This window comes from Pygocentrus nattereri, chromosome 3, assembly GCF_015220715.1.
Source record: "Pygocentrus nattereri isolate fPygNat1 chromosome 3, fPygNat1.pri, whole genome shotgun sequence".
NCBI classification, from domain to species: domain Eukaryota; kingdom Metazoa; phylum Chordata; class Actinopteri; order Characiformes; family Serrasalmidae; genus Pygocentrus; species Pygocentrus nattereri.
In genome coordinates this window covers 45,107,736-45,128,008 of record NC_051213.1, presented here as the reverse complement: position 1 = coordinate 45,128,008, position 20,273 = coordinate 45,107,736, and the positions used below count along the sequence as shown (strand labels likewise).

The 20,273-nt window shown below is 36.7% G+C and overlaps 1 protein-coding gene across 2 annotated transcripts in view; it reads left to right on the top strand.

The window, feature by feature from the left end:
• Positions 1–20,273, top strand: part of LOC108413126 — a 205,492-nt gene that overhangs the window by 174,193 nt on the left and 11,026 nt on the right. The window contains exons 1-2 of one of the 2 annotated variants that reach the window (XM_037537374.1): positions 13,991–14,047; positions 14,141–14,244. In XM_037537374.1, coding sequence (XP_037393271.1) covers positions 14,199–14,244 — 46 coding nt within the window. In that variant the 5' untranslated portion in view covers positions 13,991–14,047; positions 14,141–14,198. Of the gene's footprint in view, positions 1–13,990; positions 14,048–14,140; positions 14,245–20,273 lie in introns of those variants that run through there. The other variant, XM_037537375.1, reaches the window with a different exon arrangement.

The following is a 20,273-nucleotide window of genomic DNA, read 5'->3' as shown; positions in this document are numbered from 1 at the left end:
TATATATATATAAGGCCTCTCCCTCATGTACAGCGGAAGACCCCGGAGGACAGTATATCTTCTATGTGCCGTCAAGTTTGTGGTCTGTGTCAAAATAATAAATTAAAAAACAGAAACAGTGGAGAGGTGGTTAATAGTGGCAACTTAAGATGTTGACCAAAACTAATTGCATAAAATCCTCCAGATTATGCAAAAAAATTTACTAACATTATATTTACTAAAATAATTGGTAAGTTACCTGAGAATCCAGTTTCTCCAGAAGCACCTCCAAGTCACTACCTCTTCCCTGATTTGCTTTGGCTCTGTACATTTTCAGAAAGCCTCTGGTGTGATTGTCCAACGATGTAAGGAATGTTGACTTAAGGTCAATGCAGTCAATGCGTTGAAACTCTGCATACACCTGAGAGAGAGAGAGAGAGAGAGAGAGAGAGAGAGAGAGAGAGAGAGAGAGAGAGAGAGAGAGAGAGAGAGTTAGTTAGCATAATTATGTTTAAAACATTCATTATAAAAGGGTCTAAAACAAATACTCACCTGTTCCTCAATAAAGAGTCCTGGCCATCTTTGTTTAACTGTTGATACCAGAGGTTGGTCCACCACAATCTCTTTTCTCCTCAAGGAGAAAGTCACTTCCATCTTTGAGTTTAAGACACTCAGACTCATGTCTTTTTTCTTCACCTCCTCCTCCATCAATGCTCTTTCTTTCTCAAGATCTTCTTCACTGAAACCAACAGGATGGTCAGGAAGGAAGTTTAGTTCAGACTTCTGAGGTCTCTTCAGGGACGGTCTAGATGAACCTTGTCTGAAATTCACTGTAATCTCGGGGCATCCAGCATAGCGGAGTTTTTGACGATAATTTGCCATTTTGAACTTGAGACTCAGCTTCCAACCCTCCCACCCACCATTACTTCCTGGAGCTTTAAGGCAGGGATGTTTGTCTACCAAAGCACATGCTACTTTCTCAAGTTCACAGTCCTTGGGGTATGCTTTGTAGGAGAATACTGCTTCTGCCAACTTTTCCAAGACATGCATTTTAATGTCTCTTGTCACATTTAAAGTCGTGCCATTCTTCTTGAAGTCCTCATTGGCTTTCTGTAGCCTTAGCTCAACATCATAGGAAAATAAAGGAATTGGAAACTGGCTTGGCCACTGATCCGATCTAGACGTACATGGAGAAAGTTGTTCTGAATCAAAGGCAGTTGCTGAGTCAGAGGTAGATGAATGGGTGGATGATGACTTGCTTGCCGTATCCAGAGTAAAATTTGACAAATCAGAATCTGATGGCGCTGCACTTAAGACTATTTCCCAATGGAGTCTCAAAGTAGCTTTGTCTGGTGGCAGCTCTGAGATGTCATTCAAATTACAAAGTTCGTAGTTGAAGTCTGGGTCCTCATACTGAATCAAGAAACCCTTCTCTATTTGCAGTTTGTCACAGAGAATGGTGACTAGTTCCTCAACTGAGGATGGGATTAATATAGAGAGCTTCCTGATATCAGTAGGTGAGAGAATGACTCGGAGCAACATTTCAACCTGAAAAAAAGGACATCAACAAAGCAGAAATCTCTTAGCTGACACCATACTTTTTTCTCCAAATTTGTAGTCTGCAAGAGGATAGAAATCATTGAGATCTTGGGGGTTCACAATGGCAACATCACTGTAAGGACTTCCAACAATCTCATATGCCCGCAAATGTTCCACATACCATGAGAAACATTTCTCTACAAGGAATGTGACCTCTGTGCCAACAATCATAATGCTATGAATTTTGCAAAACTCTGGAAATCCACAACAGTCACCAACAGACAGAATCATTCCTCTACTGTATAAAGTCCCTTTCATTGTTGCAACTGTGGCCAGTGACACAGTACTCTGATCTGCATATTTGTTCTCAACCACAGTTCGGATCCTTGGTTCAAGAGAAGATACCTTGGCAACTTTCATCTTTTCAACTTGTACAGATGCTTTGAAGAACCTGTGTGAGTCCAAAGCATAAGCAATCATTAGCTGGTGTTTACTTGCTAAAGTTTTGAGCGGGTTTTTAAAATTGTGAACATCATGCACAACCTTCTTGAAAAAGCTGTGCTTCGCCTCAAAGCGCATTGTCCACAGATCAACTAATGGACCGAAACAACGAATCAGATGTGGATAATGTTCAAGAAAATGGTGTTTTGGTCTCAGTCTAACATTTGGAAACACCGTAGAGAACAACTGGCGATGATCTGAAATCTTGCTCTCTAGGTAACAGATGGACTCATGTGACAACTTTGAGCACACCACCAACTCCACAATGTCTTTCAAGTCCATAATTACTTCCCATGCCTTTTCACCCTCAGGCACCATACCCCCTACCATAAGAGAAATCAATCTCAGGAGGGTCCAATTTTCGTGACCATTTCCTCCAATTGTTTTCTTTGAGAAGAATGTTTTAGGGATTTTTTGAGGACGGTTAACCCTATCAGAAAAGCGATATGGAAAACACTGAATTATGCTGTTTAGTTTATCAAGGGTAAAGCATTTTTCAGTAATCAGCTTCTGCAGACACAAAGCCAATTCAAACGGCACTATCCCTTCCAAGAGGTCATGCAGCAAATCTGGAGGAAAGCCAGTAATAGTGTGGAAAAAGGATAGGTGTTTCTGTAGAACACATTCAGATGTGACCCCATTCACATTGGTCAATATTTTGTTTCTTTCTAGCTCAACAATGCAGTCATTATGTTGTTCTGGACTTCTAAGCTGAAAAAGTCCCTCACTCACAGCTGTGGTCTGAATGTCATTCAATGATGCTAGGCAAAATCTACTAAATTTCTCCACATGAAAACTCTCCTGAAACCCTGCAACTCCATGGGCACCAAGATTGTCAGCAGACACAGTGAGCACTGTTCCCTTAACACTCTCACCCATTTGTTCAACAAACACCCCATCATTCTCAAGACTCTTTAAATCATGTAAAAGTGGTCCAAAAAATGCTTCATAGCCATAAATTTTGACTTCAGCACTTTTTCCAAGCAGTGCCAACTGAATCGAATTGAGACTTGAACGGAACTCTGGGGCCCAATTCAAAATGACCCAATACACAGCTGTAATTTTGTGTATTTTTCGAGAGGTGCCCAAAGGGTTTGCTACTTCAAAATCATCAATATATAAACCAAGTGAAAGTTTGAAATCTTGCCCACCAAGAAGTGTATTTTCTTTGAAATACTTACCATCAAAACATGATGTGTAAAGTCCTTGGGTGCTCTCTTGGATTGGAAACGTCTTCTCGAGTACTTCAGGCTTACTCAAAAGATTCTTCAATGTCTTGAGAACAGGGACATAAACAAATGTCTGTTACTTTGCCCTGTTAAAAACATATTCAACAGGTTCAATCACATCAAAATTGGATTTAAAGTAATTGCTCCTCTTGTAGTCAGTCGATAAAGGACCATTTTCAGAGGTTTTGCTCAAAAATGGATTCGAAATGTGAAGAGCATCTCCAATGTCTGAAACAACTGACTGATCAAAATTGCAGTTGTGTCTTCGCAGAACTTCTTCAATTGCACGACATGTGTTTACATTTGATATTGATAGAATATCATTCACACTGTCAATTATGTGTTGAGCGGCACTTTTGGACACATGCAACTGTGTTTGCATACACAAGAAAAGGGCTGCAAGCTTGTGTTCAACTATTTGATCAGTATCAACAGCTTCAAAGTCTGAAATGCCCCTTTCAGCATGAATTTCTCCTGAATCACTTTGTACACTTTGTGTTGAAGTTGTAGCAATCTCATTGCCTGTATTACCTGCATTACCTGCAGTACAGACAGATGTCTTGAAATCATGTACTGTGTGGTGTGGGTGCTTTTTGGACTTGTGAGCTCTGAAGGTGGCGTTACTGTTACTACTAAAAAGACAGTTTGAAAATGGACATTGAACTCTCTCATGGTTTTGAAGATGTCTTCCTAAATGGCGAAGAAATGCTGCCTGGGAGCAAACATCCTTGAATTCACATAATTCACAACAAAATGTGCCATTCTCTTTAAATTTGTCTAATTTAGAATGTATTCTCCACAAGTGTGTCTTTAATGCTCCTGTCGTTTTGAACGTATTAACACAATCTGGATATAAGCAAGGAAAACAATCCCTACCTGTCTGCCAATGATGAAGTCTGTAGTGCTTGAACAGGATGTCTTGCTCTGCAGCGAATTTACAGTAACGGCACTGCATTGGATTTCGACCTTGTGAATGAAGACAAACAATAAAGAGGAAATAAATAATAAATTATTTTGTTAATAATGTCTGTATAGGGAATACAAAAGTTTTTTGGCACACAGAAAAACATGGCTGAAAAAAAAATCTGAAAAATGCTTCCAATCTATAGCCCAAGTACTTATTTATACATAATTAAACAAATGTTTAATTTAAACACAGAACAAGCCAGCTAAGCCAACCTACCATTAGTCTGCATTCTAACAGTTTGCCCAAGTGGTGTTAAGTTCAAATCGAAGTGAACAGTTCACACAAATAAATTTAGTAACCCACACCACAGCTGGCTTGCTAGAACTAGTCTTAGAGTAGCTAACAGAGGGGCTGGTTAGCTAGAACTAATCCGGAGAGTAGCTAACAGAGGGGGCTGGTTAGCTAGAACTAGTCCGGAGAGTAGCTAACAGAGGGGCTGGTTAGCTAGAACTAGTCCGGAGAGTAGCTAACAGAGGGGCTGGTTAGCTAGAACTAGTCCGGAGAGTAGCTAACAGAGGGGCTGGTTAGCTAGAACTAGTCCGGAGAGTGCAACGTTAGTTAACTAGCTTTGATAGGAGTTGCGTTTGAAAGTATGTTTGAAAACCTCATTCAAAGTTCGAACTCAACAAACAGCAATAAATTAGTTGTGTTAGGTTAATAAAACTCACATGAACTTCTCTCAAGGTACTTTGGGGTCTTCTGGGCTGGTTGTAAAATACTGGGTCTTCGTTTTGGTCTAGAAAGCGCCAGAAATACATCCCTCTTGTGCGCATGCGCAGTAGTTTCACTGTTGCTCACCCAACAGTTTTTTTCTTTGGACTTAACATGTTGACTGAAAACAGAAATGTTCATTCACTGAATATAAAATTCTATGTTACATGGTAAAAATGCTGCAGCTGATGGTACAACCTATTTTTTGTTTTTGGGGTAACTATTTTTATATTTCATGTTGTGCCTATGTTTATTTTTAAATACACAGAACAAATATTTTTTACAGTGTATAGATAATATCTGAATTTAATATAAATTATGCAAACAATGAAGTGGAAGCAAAGAATGTGGACATAACTAAAAATGTGAGCAAAGATTATTGAAGAGTTCATTTCTGACACAAACCTCCATTTGCTGTTTGTGTTAAAATTCAATTTTAAAGTTAATTTAGAATACACAAGAACTTTCTGTAATACAGCCTAGCTGTTTCTCTTGTCCCAGATTTTTAAAACTATGACAATTTCTTTGTGCAGTAAACATAAATTTGTTTATTGTGATTGTTGTATCAATTAATTACAACTGTTTTAAAGTTATGTCCAATAGTGCAAAGTATGGCCAACGGGCCAACAAGAAAGGGCCAACAGGCCAACAAGAAAGGGCCAACGGGCCAACACGAAAGGGCCAACGGGCCAACATGAAAAGGCCAACGGGCCAACATGAAAGGGCCAACAGGCCAACTGGAAAGAAAAGCTAAACTGGCAAGAACTTGACCAACCGGTCAAATGATGTGAATTACAACTTTAAAACCTTCTTCTTGTAGACTTCTCTTAACAGTAGGCAGGGGGGAGTGAGTCTTCAGTTTGGTTTCTTTTGGTTATGTTTAATTCTTTTACAATTTTATGTTTCTGGTCCGTTTTCTCCTTTGCATAATGAATAACAGAAGGCCTTTCCAAAACTGGATTCTGTTTTTCAGAATGGGAAGGTACCTGTGGAGAACTGTCATTATCGCTGGCTGTTTGCAGATTACTGTTATCTGAAGAAATCTTGTCAGCTAAATGCTTCTCATGGGTATGAACTGGGTGATTGTCGTTCAACACTTTGGGCATATCTTTGCTTCTCGATAAATATTGGGAGTCAGAGCTTCTTCTGTATGGTTTGATGTGGTCAATATTGTATTTATTTTTTAGTGATGTTCCTTCTGTGTTCTTAAGAGTAACAAGCTTCCCACTTATTGTTTGAATGACATAAGGTCCAAAGAAGTCTGGTTCAATTCTTCCTCCTTTTCTTCCACGTTTCCTCATATTTAAAAGAAGGACTTCATCTCCAACATTATAAACAATGTTTGAGTACTTCTTCTGTACTTTCCTGGCATAAGCTGCCTTTTGTTTCTCCTGGGACATGTGAATGTTGTCTTCTGTTGTTTTCTTGATTTCCTCCATCATTTTCATTTTGGAATCTAGATACTTACTGTAACTAGATTCTGTAGGTAAAATAATGGTGGAAATCTATAATGAAAACAATATCAAATGCTGCATAAATTATTGTGATCAAAAACATTAAAATAAGACAAATAATGTATTGTACTTCAAATAGAATGGTGTCATTAAGTTAATAAAATCATAAAACAACATTATTTATGAGGAATACAACACTCGAGCAACACCTTACATATTAAAGACTACCATTTATGTTTATGGAAATGTAGCAAGATGGTTAAACAGAAAAAAATATATAGCATATTTACAAATTTACAAATTCATTACAAAAGTCATTTACTATATCCATAAAAAAGTATAGCTATGCCAAATTAAGCTAATGCATGCAACAAAATCACTTACTGGAACCTCAACAGGAACTTCTGCTGGGAAAACTGCTTCTCTTCCATACATCAGAAGAAATGGTGAGTGTTTTGTAGTAGTGTGGACTTTTGACCTCAGAGAAAATAAGGTAGCATCCAGATAGATGTCCCAGTTGTCTTGCTGCTCATTAACCATTTTTTTCAGAGCTCTACAATGTACACATTTATTAACACTTATATTCCCATTTCATGTATAGTAAATATTAAGAAAATGAATAATGTTACCGTTTTATGTTGTCATTGGTCTTTTCATCGAGGCCATTTGTTTGCGGATGATAAGCAGCTGTCACACTTCTTTCAATAGATAGCAACTCACAAAGGCTCTGGTTTAGCTTAAAAAAAAACAACAAATCTTTACTTTCTAAATGTATTTTATTAAACAACATGAAATGAACACCAAGTATTTCAAGAAATACAAAAAGTGATGTAATGAAAATTTGTAATGAACATTCTAACTTCTAACTAAAATATGATTAATATGCACTTACTTCATTAACAAATTCTCTTCCTTGGTCTGAGAGAATACGTTTGGGACATCCATGTCTGTATATTACTAAGCAGAGATTTTTTCCAACCTCAGCCGCACATTTACATCTCAAAGGGAAGGCCCTTTCAACCCACTTTGAAAAGTAAGCTGTGACTGTGAGAATGTACTGGAAGCCACTTGTGGTTTTTGGTAATGGTCCTGTGAAGTCAATTCCAAGAAGCTCCCAGACAGCAGACACCTACAAAATAAAAAACATACCTTCAGTATTTAGTTTTCTATGTACAGTTGCTAAAAACTAATGTTTCATATGTTTACCTTAATACACTGCAATGGCTGAACAGCAGTCAAAGGTTTGCCAACTTTTTGACATTTGTCGCACTCCAGTACCTTTTATGACAAGTGTCAGATATTTAGATTGTATTATATTAGATTGTATTGTATTATGTATTAGATTGTATTATATTTAGTTTGAAAAATACAGAAACACATACCCAGTTATCAATATCAACTGACATCCCCTGCCAGTAAAATCTGGAACATATGGCATTTCTCGTCTTTATAATGCCAGTATGTCCACCCATGGGAGAGGAATGAAACTCCTTCAACAAGTTCTTGGCTTCCTCTTTGTTTTTAATAGCTTTCCTCTTTCCATTAAAGAGTTCTCCATCTGCAGTGACAAATAAAACATTTTAATGGCATGTATTCAGATAACATATTTATGAGAGTTCTGATTACAGAGCCAGCAATTTTATGCCAGGTGTTTCCTTCAAGCTTTTTAAGATCAGTGGTATTGAGAGCATCCGCAGCAGGACAGCGTTAACGCATGTACTGTAACTGATGTACACATGTGCAAAATTACATTGCTATTACACTGTGTAAACAGTGACTGTAATTTGTGTATATTACCATGCATATTACCAGAAAGGGTACAATCAAGTGATGCTGCATATGATATGATTCTGAGGTGTCTACATCTCCCATTTGCTTACCCAAGTCATATAATCTAAAGTTTGTGTTATATTTACTCTGATGATGTCTATATTATTTCATTAAAATATTATATTTAGGTTAAGCATGTATGAAGTAGTTATATTCCTCTACATGATTCCAGCTTGAGGGTAAATCCAAGTATAAATTAGCAACAATATATGTTAAGCTCTTAATTAACTTAATTATCAAATTCTTAGGTCTTTGTATCTCTGATTTTGGGGTAATTTGAAAGCCAACTGTCAAGTTTATCACATTTACATCAGAAACCAACCTAAAACAACAAAAAACAAAACTAGTGGCCTGAGAAATAAGTAATCCCTGAAAGTTTAACCTTTTAAATGAAATTTAGAGGCGTATCTTCGAAGATTTTGTCTTTGTGATTTATTGTACCCTGTTGGGTACAAACCCACAGAAAGAAGTGTGTAGACGTTTTCCCACTTCTCCTCCATCACTGTAAAACACAAACAAACAAGTAAACAAAACTATTCAAAACAGACTTAAGTGTATTTATGAAGAAATAATATGTAATAAGCAAGAAATTAAAACAGTATGGGTGGGAGAACTTTACAAAACACATGTTTTATGGATCTGTTGATATGCCTACCCCTGATTACATTAATAAAGATTTTAACTATAGGTTTAACAACATGCTCCCCTTATTCTGACAGTGTAAGTGGAATAAAGAGCTAACAGTATTTTTTCAATAAAGATGGAATATCAGATTGTAAAACAATGCCCCACTTGTTCTTACAGTGCACATGGATAAAATAATATCATTTCATATTATGAGTGTTACTTATGAGAAAGGATTATTGATTTAACAGACATCAAAACATCTTGTGTCGTGTCGACAAGAAAATGGCATAATTTTGAACAGTGTTGGTAAGCAAAATGATTTTACTCCCCACAACAAAGTCGGAGAAATTCAGATAAATTGCAGAGTAAATAAAACTATTCAAAACACCTACTTCGTTACAAATTAATACAAATAAATGATATGTCATAAGTAAGTACTATTTTATTACGCTTTCTGTCACTGTACGCGCTAACCCTAATGATTTCAACAGTAAAACTTGTGCCATACTTTTCTAACATTTCTGCGGCGTTAACAAATGTCTAAAATGCAAATTACTTTTCGACAGAACACCGGTATTTAGTTTCGGTTCGCTTGACTGACATCCGGCGTCGTCACCCGCCCCCGCCCCCCCACGTTCCCTAGAGTGAGATGACGTCGTCGTTTTAATATATTATGTGGCTCTCACTGAAATAAATTTCCAATTATTTTGCTTTTATGGCTCTCTGAGTCAAAAAGGTGGCCGACCCTGCACTAGGAGAACCTTTTTTTTTTCTTTCTCGCAGACACGTCGGTACGCCGGAATTCCGGCGTGGCGCCTGAAAACTATCAGGCCTGTAATTAATATGACTCTGTACGATCTACAACTGAGAACCAAAGCATGTACTTACAAATCCTTCCCCTTTTCCATCTACCTGGACTCTCATGGACGGGAACACAGTGATGATGTTCTTTGCTAGAGCCACTTTTTCAGTACTTGTTGGATAACTAATTAATAGAAGAACAACAAAACCAAGTCAAAACTGAAATATGAAGCATATGCTCTGCTCTAGTTCAGCAGTATAATACAAGCCACTATAAATTGCTGCATTTTTTTATTTACTTTTTCTTGAATATGTTAAGTGGTTTGTTTTACTCACAATCCATGCTTTTCCACCAGGTCAGATATGCATACTTTAACAAGCTTTATTCTTGCTTTTTCTGTCACAGTGCCTTTGGTTTTGAGTTCATCAAGTGTCTCTGGTGCTTTCTTTTCCAAAAGGGACCTCAGTTTTTCATGCTCTTGTGAAACTTGAGTATGCTGCACAAAGAAAATCAGCATATACTAATATACTTTACCATCACAAATTCGGACAACAATCTTAAAAAAACACAAACAAACAAAAAAAATATAATACAATATAAATGTAAGTACCTGAGCTTGGCAGACTGCAGTGGCCATCTCAGTGGCTGAGATGATTCAGTCTCTTTGCATGACAAAGTTACTACATTGCTATCTACGTCAATTAATTCCCGAAACTGTGGGTTGAATTTCAGAATTCTCACCACAACATATCCAAGTTGTTCTGCCGATGCTTTTTCAATAAGATGCTCAGTGTTGCGAACATCATAGATCTTCCTTGAATATTCTCTCTCATCCCTGTAGATGGTGGCAAGAACTTGAAAAAAAAAATGTTTGCAGATTCTTGGTTCTGAAAACAAATGTGAGAAGAAAAAATAAAAAATGAAACGTGAGAAATCTTACGCCACTCTCTGTCCCCAGCACGCCACTGTACTCTCACAGATAGCTAACCTAGTTAGCTAACTAGGTCAACTAGCTAGGTTATCTAGGCATTTTAGTACTCATAGGAAAATATTTTGGACTAAACTATTGAGTTTACCGGGCACTTAGCTAAGCTAGTTAGCTGTTAACCTAGATTAGCTAGCGGTTAACTAGTCCTGCACCACATTTAGCCAGCTAGTTAATGTTAAGAAAACAGCCAAATTGTGCAGGGTGTAAATAAACTAGCTAATTTTAGCTGTTAGACGTGCAGGAGTAGACCCTTTTTACTTCACCTTGCTGTAGCTGCTGAGGCACTTTTTAGCACCATTTCCTGATTAAACAATGGAGTTGAGGTAAAGTTACACTAACTAGCTAGGTTAGCTATCTTACCTAGGTTAGCTTGCTAGCTAGCATTATCCCTTTTTACCTCACCTTGCTGAAGCTGCTGAGGCAGCAGCTACGACAATCTTTTTGGCGCCATTTCCTGACTAAACAATGCAGTTGAGCTAAAGTGACACTAACTAGCGTTAGTTAGGTTATCTTATTTGGATAGCTAACTAGCTAGCTAACATGAATTTACAACTCAATATAACGCTAGTTTATAATCCAACTCTGGCATTAAGGCTAATTTAATGTTAGCTGACCTAGGTTAGCTAGCATTGATGCACTTGTTAGTTAGTTAGCTAGCTAGGTTAGCTAACCTAGTACAGCTAAAACATTAGCTAGATTGTTAGGTTAGCATTAAAAGCGTTTAATGCCCTCACCTAAGCATGGGTGCTAACATAAGCCACTTATTAAACTTTTGTTTCATCCCAGAAGTTCATATTATCAAAAATAAATAAATAAATAAAAGCCTACCAGTATTGCTGGAACCTCCATCCTGACCACCAATGCATAATAGACTGAGGCAAATCTTTGAAAAAAAAATGTACTGAATAGACTTGGTCATTTTTTTTCCCTTACATGTAATGCAACAAACAAATGTATTTGACCAATTTGCGCCTGAAATTACATACCCACATTTTAAGGCTTTTTCCTCTCATATTAAATAAGAGGAAATTTTATGAATTAACATTTCTTAGAAGCCTTTACGAAATGAATTTGTTCTCACACAAAAAAAAATCTCCTGTTTGAAGTAACGCACTCTTCTGGCTCTAATTCACTAACTGTTCATCCTACAACATGGTCATTCTGAGAGCCAGACGGTTTGATTAATGTATTGCCCACATTGGATAAAATACGGACGTAAGAAAAACGCAAATGTGGAATCATATTTTTAAATAAAAAGGTATATTTCGCCCTAAATGTTTATTTTCTGAAAGGAAATATAGCTAAATTGGCTAGATAACGGAAAAGCAGATATTCTAAGCTTTAATATGGCATATTGAGTGTCTATATTGAGCCTATAATTATCCATACAAACGGGCAAATATGAATTATGACCTATTTCTGGCCCGTAGGCAGGCACGTTAAGAGGTTAAGTAAAATTCAATTGCAATTTTTCCTGTATAAATGTATTTTCTCAGAGGTTAACAGATAAATGTGTGGATTTTCTAGGGGTCATATTACACAAGTGTGTGTTAAAAGAATCCAGAATTGGCACAAAAATGTGTTACAGTGCTCACAACACAGTAGATGTGTAGAAAAAATAACACATTTGTTCTTAGAGTGTATTAACACATAAACCAATCAAATTTACACCAACGTAAACATGAGGCGTAAAACGGTTTACATGTTTGGAGATCCTCTCTAATGTAACTCTCATAGCAAACAATATAAAGGTAAATATTACAAAAAAACGTGATTCAATGCTTGCCTTCATTTTTATCTGCATAATATATGGCAAATCTCAAATGTTTAGACCAAAGATGTCTTTCCGAGCAGATTGTCGTCTTCTTGCAGTAGGGGCGTTTTTTTTTCAGTTCTGCCACTGATGCAAATTCGGTACTTTTTCCTGTTTCCCTGATAATCAATGTCAGTATAGTCTAATTATACGAACATTACATATGCATAATAATATAGTCTAACAGGCTAAACAGATTAGTTACGCTGGACTACGCCTTACCTGACATAGCCTGTACAATCATGTGACTCAACTAAACTTCGGTGTAAACCTTTTTATGTTTCATTAAACACTTATTATATATATATATTTACATCCCACATACAGTGCGCTAGCGCCTGGTTCATGCTTTACAATGAGAAAAATCACGTGGTGTTTGTTGGGGTTGCAGAGCATCATGACTGTGACGTCAAGGATAGTTTATTAACGACAAGTTATAGCTGTAAAGCAAACATTATCTTTATTACCTTTACCAGCAAACAGCGTTCAGCAGAATCATACACGGTTTCCCGGAGAGGGATTAAGAATAGGTTTGGAATGTAATTCCCTTTAAATGGAAAACAGAAGTCACTCCCTTTCCAGGGAAACTGACCACAACTGTAAGAAAAGTATGCTGTGAGATAAAAAAGACACATGTAAGGCTTTTTTAATAGATTGTGTGGGCAGAACTGTTATATAAACGCATTTAATATACTTTTCATCTCTTAAAACTTTTTAAACTGGCTTAAATCTCCATTTACATTTGGGGGAAAACAGAGACAAATACCCACTTCACATTCTGTAATAACTGCATTTAAACCCATATTTCACATAGTCAAATGTAAAAATGGGTGAAATGGGATTCGGTCCAAAAATTCCATTTTGACTTTATTTTTTTCCAAATTTCTGCATAATTACGTGGGCAAGAGTTTAAGTGGCTAGCAGGCTAAATCAGTGGAGAAAACCCTGCGTATAAACACAAACAGCAGATCGAGAGAGAATCAGAGAATCACAGTGGCAAAAATGAACGAATGAATAAATGCCAGGAAAACTGCAGCCTGGACATCGACGCCGATTTCTTTTTTTTTTTTTTTGGAACCACGGTCACTTTCCAGACGTCCTCCATCCTCTGCGGGTGGAAAAAAAATCACACACGTGTGAGTTGAAATGGGCTCGACTGGGTTGGACCAATCAGACGCCTGATTCTAATAAGCACGTCATGAATATTCAACAAATAGCCTATCCCAGAAGAATCATGCGGGAATAAAGTGGAGGGGCTCGCCTCTGCTGGACCAATCGTGTCTAGCGCTTTATGAATATTTATTAGTTCCCTCAAGAAGAAGAACGGCTGGCTAAAGAGCCGCACTAGGAGCATAGAATGGATGCCTCCTCATAAAAAAATAGATCCTATGCAATTTGCTTTGGCAAACGTTATTTTTTTTTTTCAAAGCATCAAATACACCTACATGCTCTACGGTAAAATATCAGCCGGTAAGAGCGCGTGGGCCGATGTTTTATATGAGTCCATCTCTATGAAGGAACTCGTGCCGGTGTATCATTCCGCGCAGAGGGTATTTTAAGCTGTAGCATGTAGTTTGAGTTTGTGCTCAGTTGTGGACGCTGCTGTGGTGAGTCTTACGAGCTGGAAATGTAGAGGTTATTCTGTTCGTGTTACTGTTTTCAATTTAAATGTATTCTTTCTTCATATTGTCATATTACAGCCGAGCAAGAAAGCCACGTTTGACCAGCGTCTGGGCGAGCTTCCTCAGCCTCCTCAGCATGAACCCGAAGGCTGGTGCTGCTCCTCGGGCGGTAGCAGTGTTGTGTAAGTACATTTGTGTTTTATACGCTTCCTAACGACACTGACCTCTGTAACAGGGACTGGAGAGTGATTCCCTGACCAGAATAGGATGAGCTACACAATGAACCTCGTGGTTAAATATGTGTTCAGGGTTGGGCAGAATACTTTACAAAGTAGTGATGGCTGAATACTGAATACACCGCCCTGCATGTGTCCCATTACAACACATCTTGGAAATGCAAACTGGATATATTGAAATATGTTTCATGAAAAATTCACTTTTAGACAAAAACAAGATATTAAGGGAACTGAGGTCTATGGTGTTGAACAAAAAATCGCACTATTTGCAGATGATGTTTTAATGTACTTAGGGCGACCCACTCACTCATTCATGGCACTGAGGAACACACTGGAAGAATTTGGGTTTCTTTCGGGATATAAACTTAATATTCAAAAGACCCAGGTGATTACAGTAAATTATAACCCACCAAAAACACTCACAGATGCATATCCATTTAATTGGCAGGCAAAAAAATATAAAATACTTAGGAGTGGTTTTACCAAAAGATCTGTCTGAGCTATTTCAAGTAAATTATGGTCCCTTAAATGGTAAAATAAAAGCAGATGTGCAAAGATGGAATCATATCCCATGCCTCACACTAATGAAGAGAGTAGAGACAATTCAAATGAATGTATTACCACGATTACTCTATCTTTTTCAGACCCTACCAATAGAAATATCAGATCAACAATTTGGGGAGTAGGACAAATGGCTTATATGGCAGGGAAGGAAACCTAGAATAAGATCTACCACATTACAGCAGGAAAAGGAGAATGGAGGAATTGCCCTCCCTTGCCTTCGTGTTTATTTTTATGCCTCCCAAATAAGACCTTTAATATGTTGGTGCAATAAATATTATACAGCAAGATGCAATGGCAGCAAATTTTCCCTGGGAAGCAATGATAGCTGATAGAACATTAATGAAACACCTTTTGGACATGGAGAATCCATGGATTAACCTAACTATGAAGATTTGGGAAAAGATCATTACATTGAGTGGGATACATGATTCTGTAAAATTGTTGAGATGGTGTGCCTATGATAGTGACTTCTCCCCTAATACTTTTAAAAGGTGGGCTAAGAGGGGTCTAACAACATATTTGACCTTTTTACAAAAGGGGGTATTTCAATCATTGGAATCTCTAAAAGAAATATACGGATTGGAACAGAAGGATCTTTGTAGATATTTTCAAGTACGATCCTATTTTAACGAACTGTCTAGACATGTAAACCCATAAGCCCATGAGACATGAATTCTTCCATTTATTTGGGCCACTACTAAAACAGGCTCATGTCCTAAACTCATTTCGAGGCTTTCTAAAGAGATGAACATTAAACATACACAATAAAACATTATATATTAAAGAAAAATGGGAAAAAGAGGGGAATGTGTCACTATCTGAGGATAATTGGGGGGGAAATATGTAAATATTTGTGGGCAACAACAAGTTCTCTACTATGGAAAGAATTTTGTTGGAAAAATATTCTTAGATTTTTTATTACCCCTGTGCAGAAACGGCATCAGGGCTCAGGGTCTAGCTGCTGGAGAATGTGTGGCTCGGATGGCGCAAACCATTTCCATCATTTTTGGGAATGTACTGCGCTGTCTGGATTTTTTTTAGGGATATCCATCAGGCCGTCTGTAAGATATTCCAACTAAACATACCTTTTGACTTCACTTTTCTCTATTTGGGAAATCTTTCTTTGGATATGTGTCAAAGTGATAAACTACTGAGTGCCTTGTTAGCCACAAGTAAAAAGGCAATCACTCGAAGATGGTTGTCCTCTGAACCTCCCCAAATTCAAGAGTGGTACGATGTCGTTTATGACATTTTTATTATTATTTTTTAAATCCTTTATTTTGAGAGACAATCACTTTTCCACTTTTAGCCACTTTCCAGGTCAATTTTGTCTCTTAATAGCTTTTTTTTTCATTTTTAACACAGTCAACTACAATGAAGGGGAAAATAAAAAAATAAAATAAAAATAAAAAAAAAACCTTTCAACTATGTACATTCAGTCAGAGAGCAATATACAGTCCATGTTGGGAGTGGGGAAGTACATACATACATAAACAAATGTCAGAAGTAGATACCTTTACATGAAATTATATGGTGACTTTCAAAATATATTTATCAACACAATATTATAAACAGTAATTCTTACTCATTGGATACTTCCATGAAATGTGGTCGTAATGGTTTTATATAAGTAACCCACTTCGACCAAGACTTAACAAATTTATTCATTTGCAAACGGAGTGAGAAATTTATTTTTTCCATAATATATATTTCATTCACTAGATCTATCCAATTGTCTATTATAGGAGGCTCCGGAGTACCCCAGCACCTTGTTATATTTTTTTTACAAGCAGATATCAAAACCCCAAATAAATATTTATCTGACCCTTCCCATTTCCAATTCCCCAGGTACAAAACTTCAAATTGACAGGGTATTTCGGTACGGAATATTTCCATCAATGCTTTATGAACCTTCAACCAGTAGCTTTGTATCACTGGACACTTCCAGAATATATGCCAATGAATGGCTGTTTGATTCCCACATAACCTCCAACATTCTGCTACATTCCCTGTAAAGTGTACCTTTTGTTGTGGAGTAATAAAGAAACAAATCAGGCACTTCCATCCAAACTCCCACCATGCATATGAATTGATATATTTCCACTGAAAATCACAAACTTTGGACCACTCCTCATCTGAGATAACAAGATTACCCTCTTTTTCCCATTTGTTTTTAATATATTGTGTAGAATAAGATTTTTCCATTATAAAACCCTTGTACAATCTAGAAATGATGCCTTTACTTGGTTCTGTTAAGTATGCTTCAGCAATTGTATTATTGGTTTATTCATGTCTAAATTTTTCTGTTTAATTTTGTGGTCAAAGTAATGGCGTATCTGAAGATATCTAAAAAAATCTTGTTTTTCCAGTCCATACTTTTCTCTCAAGGTCTGGAAATCTTGCAGTTGACCTTTTTCTGTTAATGAATAGAATGTTGTTACTCCTGTAGCTATCCAGGTTTTAAATCTATCATCCATCTCGTTAGGCTTAAAATCTCTATCATACGCACACCATCTAAATATTCTCAATTTTTCATTTAATTTGTATTCCTCCTTAACCTTACACCAAATTTTTAATTCTGCCTTCATCCATGGGTTTTGAATTTTGTCCACATATCTTCTCCAGTCATTTTCTCCTAATACAGCATATACAGGGGGATCTTTCATCAATGACAATTCGATGTCTTTCCATCTAGCATGAAAATCTGGATTACACAAACTAATCAAGAATTTTATTTGGGCTGTGTAAAAGTAATCTATAAGATTTTAATCTAATCCTGGGTCTCTTCCCCTGCCATATAAATCTAGATATCATTTTATTCCATTCTGAAAATTGTTTTGAATTAATTTCAACTGGAAGAGCCTGGAACAAAAAGAGGAATCTTGGAAGAATATTCATTTTTATGGAATCTACTCTATGACTAAGGTTTAAAAAGGAGATTGAATTCCATCTCTGTATATCTGCTTTAACTTTTGTTAAAAGGGGTCCATAATTAATCTCTGCCAGTCTCAAAATGTCTCTTGGTAAATTTACTCCAAGATATTTTAATGAATTCTGGCTCCAATTCAAATTAAAACTATCTAATATTATCCTTTGGGGTGTATAATTATAAGCCAGTATTTGGGTCTTTTGTACATTTAGTTTATATCCAGAATATCTCCCAAAACAATCCAAAAGTTCCATAAGTTTAGGAAAAGAGTTTGAGGGTTCTTCCAAATACATCAAAACATCATCTGCATAGAGTGCAATCTTATGTTGCTCCCCCTGTATGGAGACACCTTTAATCTCATCTGTTTGGCATATCCATTGAGCAAGTGGTTCTATATAGAGGGAAAAGAGCAGGGGTGAAATTGAGCACCCTTGTCTTGTACCACGTTTTAATATGATCGTGTCTGAGAGATGTCCGTTTACCTTTATTCGTGCTTTTGGTTTATCATATAAGGTCTGAATTCCTTTAATGAATTGGTCATGAAACCCAAATCATTTAAGGACTCTATATAGAAAGATCCAACTTAAGAGTCAAAAGCCTTTTCAGCGTCCAAACTCACTAAGCAAGCTTCCAAATTACACTGTTCAATATGGCTTAATATATGTAGTGTGTGTCTAATATTATCATGAGTTTGTCTTTGTGGGATAAATCCTGTTTGATCATTGTGTAAGAGCTGAGGAAGGAACCTTTCTACCTTTCTACCTTTCTTTCTTTTGGCAAGAATAGCTGTGTACAGCTTATAATCTACATTTAGAACTGAAATGGGTCTATATGACGCACAATCTGTTTTATCCTTTCCTTCCTTGGGAATGACAGAAATTATAGCCTCCCTCCATGAAGGTGGTATCTTCCCTTCCAAAAGAGCTGTATTACATGCTTGAAGAAGACCCGGTATTAATTCTGATCTAAACGTCCTGTACCATTCTGAAGGAAAACCATCTGTACCCGGGGACTTATTTGCCTTTAGCCTAGAAATGGCCTTGTTCAATTCCTCTTCTGTTATTTCCGCCGTCAATTCTTTGTTTTGCTCTTCTGAAAGGGCAGGCAAATGAAGAGATCCCAAAAAACTATCAATTTTTTGATCGTCCTCTAGGTGTGGCTGAGAGTATAAATGTTCATAGTATTTTTTAAAAGCTTCTTGTATTCCATCCCTATCATATAATAAAATGTTAGAGTCTTTATCTCTGATTTTGTAAATCATGTTTCCTGTTTGCTGTTTTTGTAATCTTCTTGCCAGTAGTTTGGTGGCTCTTGACCCTGACTCATAATATTTTTGTTTTGTGAATAACATCTTTTTTTCAATTTCTTGTGTATATATTAGATCTATTTCATTCCTAATCGCCTTTATCTTTGAAATGAGATTTGGGTTTTGTTTGATTTTGTGTTCAAATTCAAGCTCTATTAATTCTTTATTTAAATCCAACAATCTTGATTGTCTTATTTTAGTCTGAAAAGCGCAATGGGCTATTATTTTCCCCCGCATAACCGCTTTCAATGTGTCCCACACTATCTCTGAGCCCACTTCCCCATTGTCATTCTGTTGCATAAATATTTTTATTTCTTCAGCCATTTGTGTTTTAAATTTAAATATTCAAATTAAGCCTCCATAATGTATTTACAGGGGCTCTATTCATTTGCATAACTAATGAAATGGGTGCATGGTCAGACAGGTCAATCATTCCTATATCAATACGGCGTATTCTATGTCGGTCCCTTTTAAATATGAAAAAATAATCAATTCTTGAGTAAGCATTATGGGGTGAAGAATAATATGTGTAGTCACGTCTTGTTGGATTAAAATCTCTCCAAAGATCTATTATGCCCAACTCTATCATTAATACACTTAATTTTTTATGTAGTGCTTTCACAGAGGTTTCTTTTGTAGAGTCTAACTTTGGATTAAGACGAATATTCAAATCTCCCCCACAAATTAATATACCTCCCGCTTTTACCATCAAATCAAACATTTTTCTATAGAATGCCAAGTCACTACCAGGTGGAGCGTAAACATTCAATACTGTTATTAAAGTGCCCTGAAACCAAAATGTATCTTCCCTCCTTATCTTTTGTTTCAGATATTTGTTCAAACGGTATTTTATTGGAGATAAATATTAATAATAATATTGCAACCCCCCTCCTGCGGCCTGATTTATAAGATGAGTAATACATTTTTGAAAAACCCATTCTTTTAAGTTTCTCATGTTCAGAGGAGCCGAGATGTGTTTCCTGCAAGAGAACAATATGTGCCTTTTTCTTTCTTCATCTTTAATAGAATCTTACTTCTCTTTACTGGGTGTAATATCCCGTTTACATTAAATGAAATTACTTTAAGGTCTTGGTCGTTCATGGTTCGTACAATAATTACCACACTTTCTCAAAATTTCCTCACGTCTCTGATTCAAAGTTGAACTCCTACATGTCC